Source organism: Parasteatoda tepidariorum, chromosome 6, assembly GCF_043381705.1.
Source record: "Parasteatoda tepidariorum isolate YZ-2023 chromosome 6, CAS_Ptep_4.0, whole genome shotgun sequence".
Taxonomy (NCBI): Eukaryota; Metazoa; Arthropoda; class Arachnida; order Araneae; family Theridiidae; genus Parasteatoda; species Parasteatoda tepidariorum.
In genome coordinates, this window is record NC_092209.1 from 81,055,276 (window position 1) to 81,066,969 (window position 11,694).

General features: G+C 28.2%; 1 protein-coding gene across 1 annotated transcript in view; it reads right to left on the reverse strand.

The window, feature by feature from the left end:
- The window catches only part of LOC107449250 (synaptojanin), a gene marked incomplete at its 5' end in the record, with an annotated part of 44,624 nt that extends 33,608 nt beyond the window's left edge, over positions 1-11,016 (reverse strand). Inside the window, 4 exon segments of the mRNA XM_043052725.2 lie at positions 4,555-4,638; positions 4,718-4,943; positions 7,797-8,064; positions 10,930-11,016. Of these exon segments, the coding sequence (XP_042908659.1) occupies positions 4,555-4,638; positions 4,718-4,943; positions 7,797-8,064; positions 10,930-11,016 (665 nt within the window).
- Positions 11,017-11,694: the final 678 nt, after the last annotated feature.

The window sequence follows — 11,694 nt, forward strand, 5'->3', positions numbered from 1 at the left end:
GACAATTACAGCATATCATAAATTTTTTTATTTTCATACCTAACTTATTGGAAATTCTCCCCTGAAACCGAAAATCTGATTGTTTTTTTCGGCAAATGTTAATTTATTTAGTTATTAAACATTTAAATTGCCCCAAAAGGCCTCCGTAAGTGATGCAATCAAAAACGACCCCTGATTGGTTATGACGTCAAATGTGCCGAAGGGAAACGTGCCGTCTCCATCCGCTAAGGCTATTTCAATGCTCTTTTAGTTTTGATATCACGTATATCGTATGAACATCCTTTGTAAATTATCAGTAAAAATTTTGTGAATTAAATTTACGGTTCTGAGAGTGTGTGCAAAATGAAAGAAAGATTTTAAAACTTCAAACGTTGTTATTTATCATTAAAATATCTGAAGAAATGATTATGTAACTCTTTACAGCGAATCAACATTTCTTTTCGGCTGAAATCAGTGGTGTTAGAAAATACTATTTTACTTCACTTACTTTTAAATTAAAATAATGCTCCATTGCAGCCTAATTACTTAATTAAAATAAGTCGCAGATTGGATAGAAATAGCATACATTTAGATATAGGATGGATGATTTTATAATTCGTTGTTGCATTAAAACAAATCAGTATTTTCATAAATCTAGTCCATTGAAAAAATAGCAGTCCATCACCGTTACAATCATTGTGCTAATGTTCAAGAATTCAAAAAATGTAATTTAATGTTGCTTCTTTTATTTATTTATTTATTACTAGAGTTGAAGGATTTTCTTTTTAAGTAAATATTTACTAATGCAGTTTATGTCATCTTTTTTTTAATATGTATTAAATATTTAAATACACATTAACGCTTATATTTATTATTCCTTGCGTAAATAGGAATTTCGTTACAGTTAGAATTTATTTTTAAATTTATAAATTTTAATTTCTTTTTCTGCAATATAGTATTAACAAAGTATGACTATAGTTCACTGCTCTCCTTATTTTTGCAAACTATTTGTCAGTGCTTGCAATGAAGATTTCTCAAACAGTAAAATTAATGCATTATACATTTTTAATTAAAATATTTAATTTAATTTAATTAAAAAAATGTAATTTAATTAAAATCTCAGATTGAGCATTCGGTATTGCCGAAAACGTATCAACATTTTCAAGAATTTAGTCCATTGAAATATATCTGACCATCATCTTGACAGTATTCTAGTTATATTTATAATTTCACTTAATTTCTCATTTATCCACAAAATTTCAGCGAATATCATTAAGCTAGAAGTTTTTGTTTCACTAAAGCTAAAGAACAATTATGGTGAGCTACAGAGACACTGGGGCCTAAACAATAATAAAAAATTAACTTATACAAAATGGGAAGAAATTCTAATTCACATTCTTCACTATTTATTAAATAATTAAAAGATATACAATAATGTTGATATTTTTATTCTTTGAGTAAATAGGAACTTTGCTATAGCGAAAAATTATTTTTATATGCATTTATAAAATTGAATTCCCGTTTCTGTAATAAAGAACTAAATAAATGCATATTCTTGATTTCAAGTACTCTTCTTGATTAAGGCAATTAAAATAAAGTTAGTAAAATCTACTGGAATAGAAAATAAAAAAAATTTTCCTTTTAACTTTAAGTTTTTTTGTTGAAAGAATGAATTTAAAGTTTTGCTGGAATCACAAGTTTTTTAAAAGGCTATTGCTACGCTGAAGACAATTGCATGCTTTGAATTCACGCTAGAATAAATAATTATAAAATATCAATAACTTGAGCTTTCCTACATTTTAAAATCTAAAACTATTTATTCTACATAAAAAACTGATCCAATACTTCTTTCACTTGAGATGAAAATAAATCTTCGAAATGAATTTGAAGTATACATTAAAATTAAGATTAATATGGTTAAAAAAATGAAAAAGCGAAAGTTATTTTGTATTTATAACGCATCATTTAATAAGCAATGCCACAAACTTTTTTTATTGAACTGAAAAATCTGAAATATACAGAGCTAGAAAATTTCGTCAACTATTAACAATGTTTCAGTGGGTACCACTGAAATTTAACATTATAAAAATACGTTATATTAAACCCACATTTTTATTAAGCAATATTAGGGTGCAATTTTTTATACAGATAGTTATTGACCACCTAAAATAGTTGGATTTAATTACGAAAATTCAAACGAAAGCAAGAACGTATTGACTTTCACAGCACAGCGATTGTAAGTGAACGGCAGATGGACACATGTGACGTCAGTTCGTGAATAATCACGTGACTCCCCGTTTCAGGTGAAAACGGAAGTAAGCGTTTTTTGATTAAAAATAACTAAAAAAATAGCCTTCTTAGGAAAGTAATAAAATGTTTTCTGGGAGTTTTGAGGGATTCTGAATGCATTAAAATTTTTAAAAAAATTGACTGTAATTGTCCATTAATTGTCATCATGCAAGTCAAAATGTCATTCCGTCACATATGGAATTGCCCTATATATAATATCATTACTTTTGTATGATTTACTATTATTAACTATTATATCCTCATTTTCATATAAAACATAGAATATTAACGCTTTTTAGATTTAAACTAACTACAACGAGCAGATTTTAAGTATTTTAATGTAATTGTAAAAAAAAAGAGTATACAGTCGAACCTCGATTTCACGAATTTTTCGATATCTCGAAAAAAAAATTCCCTTCAAGTTTCCTATACACTCAATGTTAAAAAAAACTTGATATCTCGATTTTTTTTTTCTAATCCCTCGATAACTTGAATTTTTTTCCATAAATAGTGTAATTTTTTTTTCTGAAAGTAAAAAAAATATTTAAAAAAAAATTTTTAAAAATAGAAAACCAATTCTCATAATCATAACCAATTTTCAACAAGCACTTTCCGCAGTGGACACTGTACGGAGATTTATTGAGAGGCAGTCGAATATGTCAGAGGAGACATTTAAAGCTATAATCTACTTAGAAAGTGTTATAGACAAACTTTCTTACACATCTCTAAAGCAAACAATTGAATCTTTTTAAGTGTAAAGGTGTTTTTAGAATAAATATGAATAGCAAATAAGGTATGTAAAGAGCATTTTTCTTTATTCTACCATCGATAACATGCGATTTTTGATAATTCGAATTTTCGGTATCTCGAATTTTTTCTCCTCTCCCTACAAGTTCGAGATATTCAGGTTTGACTGTACTTACAAATGGAATTACATAGAGATAAGTTTTTTTTTAAAATGTGATAATGTGGTTGAAATATTGTAAAATATTTATTTATGCTTTACAAAATCATTTGCATACAGTAATCAAAGCTTATGATTTAATGTATAAAATTAATTTCTTTCTATATTTGAATGCATAAAAAATAACCAAGTGTTTAAAGCCAAGCAGAATTTTAGTATGAGTTCAAAAATATATTGCAAAATTTCTCGAGTTTTGTTTCAAAAATATATTGCAAAAATAATTTTTGCTACATTTTGGCTTCTCTACTATTAAAAAATTCTTCTTAAAAAACTGATAAAATCAGTAATTTAATTCATTCATCATTTCAACTCTTTAATTGTATTCATTTAACTCTTGATATCAGCAATTTGATTTAAATACCAATAACATGACTCTTTAACTCTGAGTTTTTAAATTTGTTGAATATTTTAAATATGGTGTAATAAAATTGATATGAAGCAAAATATAAATAATTTGAAACAATACTGATCTAAAAAGATAGATAATATTTCAAGCTTAATCATATGAATTCACTCTTTTTTTTTTAATTTGGTAGTAGAGAAAATTTTATCAACAACAGTCTAAAACATTTTATTGAACAATATTTGGAATAAAAAATGACACTTTCGGACTCATTTACAGATTCTACAACTGTAAAATTCATTTGATGAAAAGTTTTATTAATATTTTTGTTTTTGTAAAAGGTATGATGTTTAAATTGAGGTATATTTTTAAATATTTTTATTGAAAATGCAGCAGTTCACATGCAATATTATTTTCAATTAAGATTTGTGTAGATATGTATAGGCTGTTCATATATTTCTCTTTTAGGGTTACAAACCAGTTTTGATTTTTAAAAAAAAGATACACATACTTAATAATTTTTAATAATTGAATATAAGAGCATTTTATTTTGGAAAAATAAATCAAAGATGCTAATTTTGACAGCCATCTTATGAATTAAATGAAGTATGTAATTAAATTATGTATAATAAAGATTTCATCTGTAGCAATGCAACTGATAAAAATTAATGAGTCCTCTTCTCAATCAGCTTGTTTCTTTTAAATACACATTCATTTTCAACTGTGACCAACTTTCAATATATTGAAAACACTTTTCCCTAAATTTCTAAATGATAGTTGTGTCTTCTTTTAAAAATGCTCAATTGCAATTAATTTAGCTCTTTCTAAAACAAACTAGATTTTAAACTACAGATAGCTAAACCCAAGACTGTTTCAAAATTTACAAGTAAAACAATCTGTAACAAAAAATAGAAAAAATGCTTATGAATTATAATAATAAAAATACATTACATTTCAAATACACAGCAACATAAATTACCTGTAAGCCTGGCTGTTCCCAAAATAAAGGAACTGATCCCCGAATTTGTACATATGAGCAAACTCTGTCTTCCAAATATATGACCTGAAATGTTGAAATTCGACATAACTAACATGCTTACAGAAAAAAATAAAAGTAAAAATTCATATGAAAAGTTTTTAACCTGTTCTGTTTCTACAAAGTTTGCCACACAACCATCATCATTTGTACCTCTTACGTTAAATCGGGTACCAGCCCTCTCAGAACTAAGTCTTGAAATAATGCAGCCACGAGCTTGTAAATGTCCCACATAAATTGTGCGAATCTCAATGCCACCGCAAATAACTTTGAGCAGCCACTCATCACAGTTAATACCATTAGTAAGGAAATTAATGTGCATTGTCTTATTCCTAAATACAAAATGAAGCATACATCAGGGTGCATAGCCAAATCTTTCAACAAAAAATAAGCACCTTTTGAGTACTTTTTAAGCACTAAATATATTTTTACGCACTATATACAATAAAAAATGCAAAATAATTTTCAAAGACTTTACATGATCATAATATAATAACTAGTTTCTGATAAAGATGTCTTTTTTTGATTATATTAGCCACCATAAAAATATCGAGAGATTTTTCGGTTCAATTTCAGAGGGTGGAAAATGAAGCCTGAAATTGAGAATATCTAGCAAAATGCTGAGTTGCACATGACAGTGACATGAATCTCACCAAACAGAGCTCAGTATACGCACATGCTAGCCAATCAATATTTCATCAAGCATGTAAAATGATTGGCGCTTTCATACGCTATAGGCCGAAATGCATTGCATTTCAATAAATTGTGAAAATGTCGAATAGAACAATGTGAAAAGCACAACTTTGCATATTATGTGACGAAAATCGATACGGTAAAGAAAAAATCTCATTTTCAAAAAGGAAAAATTAAGCACTTTTTAAAAACACCCATTAAAAAAAGCACCTTAAGGGCTTTTAAAAAATGAAAATAAGTACTTTTTAAAAACACTACGCACCATGATACATGAATTGAAAGCATCATGATACATAAAATAAACATCCCAACAATACAGTTGAACTTATAAAAAGAGTATAACAACTATGGCAATTTCTTAGTTAAATATGAGAGCTGGTTAAAACTTGAGTGAGTCTCTCAAAATTATTAATAAAAAATAAATTACAATCAACAAGAAACAGTTAAAAAATTCATACTTTTCATTATTATTAAATTATGCAAAAGAAAAAAGACTAGTATCTTAGGCTATTGCTAAAGGTGAAAAATGTATGATATTGTATACATATTATCTTATAGCTTTTTTTTTTAATTCCAGAAACACGTATTTGAGACACACACAGAATTGGAATGAAAGTGGAGCAAGTACAGTTATATTTCCTCATTTCTCATCCCACTTCCCTGCGTCACATGCTCCTTCTATTTCGCGATATTAACAGAGGGACGTGCCGTGACAGTTTAAAAACGTAGATAGAAGTTTTTGCCACTGGATGATCCATATGAAAAGTTATTTCTCCAAAATTTTCAGGTAGAGTTTCAGGTTTTTCTGGTAAAAAATGTCTGGATAAGTTTGATAGAGTCAGGGGTCTGTCTAGGTTTTTCTGAAAGGTACCTATTTTGTGAAAATTTAGATGCAATTTGTGAAAATTAAAAATTATATTAAAAAATCAACACAAAAATATGAATTTTTCATTTCTTATGGGATACAAAAAAAAATTTTGAGAAAAAGAATTTCGTGAAACTACCGTTTTTCCTAAATTTGAACTTGCGAAAGTACCGCTAAACGGTAGTAAATTTGGTCTGGACAGATCCCTGAGAGTGGATACCGAATGGTATTTTTTTCCTTATTACTAACCAGATATAGATCATTTTAAATATATTTATATATATTATATAGATAATTTTAAGTATATTTAAAAAGATATACAGTCGAATCCTGCTTTAAGGAATTCCTAGGAACCGAAGCGATCACTGCGCAATAACGAAAATGCGTTATACCGATATTACAAATTTCAACATTAAACAAAATTATTTTGTTATACTGAAATTTTTCGCGTAAAAAAATAAATATTGCATTTAATCACAGGTTTGATCTGTTTGTACTCTACATTTAAAAAATATAAATTCAATATTTTAAAAGCTCACAAAACAATTAAATTAAAAGGAACTATTTATTTATTATCACTTACCTATCAGAAGTTACGTAATCGGTAATTTTTCTCAATTGGTTGATTGGTTCTAATGCCACTTGCCACACGGGCAAACCTGCTTGGTGAAACTGAGCAAATTTAAGGCGGAGTGTGCGTTCCTTGTTTTTCAGTGGCGCCATCTATGGCCAAGAACACGACTTCTGGCACACCTAACGTCACACCCGTTTTATAGGGCGGATCCATTCATTCATCCGCAGATCGTAATTTTTACCTGAATCAGAGAACAATCAATATCCAATCCAGTACCCCCAGAGGTCTTGATTTGTTATGGGAACATGGAGGAATTTTGCGACTCGACAGATGTAATGTGCATCAGTCACTTTACTACAAGGGGAGTCATTGGCCGGCGGGGTTCGAACTCTCGGACATGTGCCCACCGCCCCACCGCCCAGGCTATCCCGGCCTATTTTTCTCAGTACAAATGATTTAAGAACCAATAGAAATTACAAACTTCTCCAAATTTTGCTCATTTTCAAACAACTGAACTGAAAACCACTCTCTTGAAAAGCCACATGTATTTTTACTTCTTCAAACATGAATGGGTTGGGGTTTAGTTTCTTCATGGGGGTCCCTTCCGAGTGATTCCTCTATTTTGATATGTTCCTTTCATATCTGAAACTTTTTGTTTTGAAGATGCTTAAATATTTGAATTCTGAGATCATTGTGTACTTTTGAAGAATGGAAAAGTGTTATGAACATGAGAGAAAATGAGAATCATTGCTTATTTTCACTGTCATTAAATCGGATTAAGAATTTTGTAATATCGGTAATTTTAATTTATTGTTTCTATGGAGATTCAGTTGGGGATACGGAAAATATTTGTTATGTTGAAATTTTCGTTATTTTGGATTTCACTAAAACGGGATTTGACTATATAACTAAAATATTTTTACAAAATTAATGTTTTTTTTTTAAAAAAAAAACTTTTACAGTCTCATTAAAATATTCAAATAATGAGTCTTTATAATTTAATTTATATTATATTAACAAATAAATTAAAAGTTTATAGGATAACTATGTTACCAAAAAAATCTGTTATCTGATTCACTAGATGCATGAGCCCGTTGTTCGCAGAGAGTCAAATCGAGAGGCCGGCCACTGGTACACCAGGAGAAGTAGAAGGTGCCAGAATTCAAAACTTTACGAACTTCTTGTATTCTTTCAATATCCATGGGATTGTTGCGTAAAGACACGAAATTAGTTTCAGTTACTCGGAATATTTCACTGCCTAGAACTTTGCCAACTGAGAGGCAGCTATTCACCAGCACAAGATAAGAAATTGTCACATCACCTATATTCATATAAAAGTCTTTTAAAATTCACCATAAATACCAATAAGTAAAATTAAAAAAATCGTAAGATTCTTTTACCATGTTTGGTTTTTTAAATTGAGAGGGGAAAATATTGCATAAAAAATCAAATAATTTTTCCAGATTTTTAGATTAGAAAAATTAGATAACTACAAGAAGTTAAAACCATAGACCACATTAATTTTTAAAGTTAGAAACGAGGGAAATGCTCATGCAAATTGAATTGCTTTAAGATCTTTAAAAGTTACAAACTATGATCCTTATGGATCCATAAATCCTAATAATGGTTACATTTTGAATACATTTTGTGCAAATTTGATTATAAAAAAAGTTTTGCGTAATAGTTTTTGACAAAAAAAAAGAATTTTTTTCAGAAATCCAGAAGTGCTTTTTTGGTGTTTGTAGCCTGCATTCATAAATGTCTTAAATTCATCACAAATACAAATATATGTAAAATTTTAAAAAAATCGTAAGATTCTTTTAACATGTTTGAGTTTAAATTGAGAGAGGGAAATACTACAGAAAAAAGTCAAATAACGTTTCGAGTTTAAGCAAAAAAATCTTTACATTATAAAAATTAGACAACTACAAAAAGTTAAAACCATAGACCACATTAATTTTTAAAGTTAGAGACGAGGGAAATATTCATGCAAATTGGATTGCATTAAGATCTTTAAAAGTTACATACTACGATCCTCATGCATTCATAAATCCTAACAGTGGTTACATTTTGTGTAATTTTGAGCTTTTAAAAAAAAAATTAAAAAAAAAAAATTTCTCAGAAANAATTAAAAAAAAAAAAAAAAAAAAAAAAACAGTTTTGCATAATAATTTTTGGTAAAATTTTTTTTTCAAGAAATCTAGAAGTACTTTTTTGTGTTTGCAGTCATATACACTGTGTTGCATGTGCTAGTAAAATAAATAGATGACATATTTTGCATTAATAAAAATGTAATTAACGTTGGTAAATTTAAAAGTTATAAACTATGATCCTTATGAATTCATAAATCCTAACAGTGGTTACATTTTATGCAATTTTGAGTTTAAAAAAAAAAACAGTTTTGCATAATAATTTTTGGTAAAAAAGAATTATTTTCAAGAAATCTAGAAGTGCTTTTCTGTGTTTGTAGCCATATACACTGTGTTGCATGTGCTAGTAAAATAAATAGATGACACATTTTGCATTAATAAAAATGTAATTAACATTAGTAAATTGCCGTGATCAAAATAGTCACTAAATATATGGTATGTATTGTGCTATCGCCGTTTTGGAAGGAACTCAGTGCAATGATAATTCCCTCCACGCAGCTATACTCAAAATTTTCACTGAACTTAGTTTTATTGTTGAACATGTAAGTTTTTTATTTCCACCTTATAAATTAATTTTTATTATTTTTTTTTCAGATGATGCCCAGACACAAGTTACATGAACTGCTAAGGGCTAATAAAATCATTAAAAAACAAAGAAACAAAATGGAGTGGAGCAATATATTGGTGCACAAAAACATAGATAGCATGTTTAATAATTACTCCGGTTTAAGTACACCAATTTCTAATTATAAGCCATTTTTTACAAATTTTTTTCTTTCAACTTTCAAAATTTTGAACAGGAGTGTAAATGGAATGCGCCAGTAAAATTTTTTCTCCTAATAGTAGTGACTACACTTCAAAAGTAGTCAGTGACATTTACCTTTAAATGAATAGCTGTAGTAAACTAAATTTTTAAAAAAAAAAAAAAAAGTAGTGGTAGCTAACAGTGAAAAAAAACAAAGGAACTACATTAAATCTTTTGCTCTAAGATAGTTTTACGGTACAGATTAATTTTACTATAATGGATATTTTCTTACTTAAATTTCCTTTCTTTTCTTAATTTTTCTCCCAATTGCATTTTATTTATTTAACATGGTTTCTTAAGAGTATTTATTATGTAAGTAACTAAATTAATATTAATTATAGTGATAAATTAATATTAATTATAGCAATGGCTTCTCCGATTTACTATAAACTGAAAAATTTTTACTCAAGATTAATTCCAACATATTTAAAATATACTCCAATTACTCTTAACTGTGCTTTAAAGAGCTCCAGAACACGGACATCGTTAGCGGGAAAGGGGGCAAAGTGGATATATGCCCTCCCAATTATTAGAAACTTCTAAAAGTCCCTCTCAATATTTCCGACAAACGAAGAAATTGTTTATCAATTTAATGTCAATGAATGCAAAGACGAGAAAGATATTACTCTTTTTACAGATATTTAGCAGATTATTCTAACTGTTTTGAAAGATGTGCAAAAATGCTACTCCCCTAGCAGCAAAATAACTCAGGTCTTCATTGGACCGATATTCACAAATCTTAGCTCAATAAGTGTTCAAAGGTCCATTATTTTCCGATTTCGGCCCTATGTAGAATTTTACAGCTCACCCAATATTTTACTGCCATTTTACAACAAATATCGGCCCTAGATAGAGCTTTCAGATTCACTCGACATTTTAGATTCTTTATTTGGCCAATATAGGCCCTATATTCGCCGTACATAGGCAGATATTGGCCTTGTATTAAAAAATCTAGGCATTCCAATATTGGTCTCTTGGCGGATTTTCGTGTAGGACCCTTATTGAGCCCAATTGGGGTCAAGAAAAAATTGTTGTTAGTGCTCATATACTGCTTTAAACATCCAAATAACTGTGATTAATAAACAATATTATGTCCCTTTCATCTTACAACAGTTTTTAAGAATTTTTTTCCTTCAAAAAGCCACTTTTTTTTAAAACTAAAGACCATTATTTAAAAAAAGAAAAGGAAAACTTTAGCCAGTCTTTTTAGGCAACCAGCAACTTAGTTTACCTTGATACATTTGTAGAACTCCTAAACAGCCATAAGCATCAGGAAGTCTGGAACAACTTTTTTTTAAGCTTTCAAATTCATCAGAGGCTGAAATAAAAATGTAGTATTAATTATATAATTATTTATTAAATTTTATTAATTAAATTTTTTATTAATTATTAAAAAATTTCATTAAATAAATTTAATAAGTAATAAAATAATAAATTAAATTTATAACAAATAATTAATTAAATTTATTAATTATTAGTAATATAAGAATTTTTTAAATTAAATTTTATTATTATTAATTAAAACTTTATGTTATTAAAATATCAATATACCATTGCAGAAAAAATTACAGTTGTAATTATTATATACTTGTTGATTGAACAAAAATACGACTTAAAATTTGTATCACAGTTAAAAGCAAAAAAATAATAAAAACTTAAATATTAATAAATAATAACAAAAAAATAGTAATTGAATTGGATGTCTGCAAGTGACGTCATCTAGGTAAGTCGTGGCATTTGTGGAACGCTCAGTCGCAGCCACCGGGGCATTTTTTATTGCATCCCTTGATGGACCCACAAAGGTGTGTACCCCTTAAATTTTAAAAACTTGTTCAAATAGAACCTTGTTACTTTACTAAATTAATGGTAAAAGTATTTGGAAGAAATTGCTACAAACTACTGTTTCTTTGTATCGTACTACACTACAAATTATGAAATAAAGTAGCGACTTTAGTAGTTTCAATCCTTGTAGTGCGCTTCTTCCTACCTCTGTGAT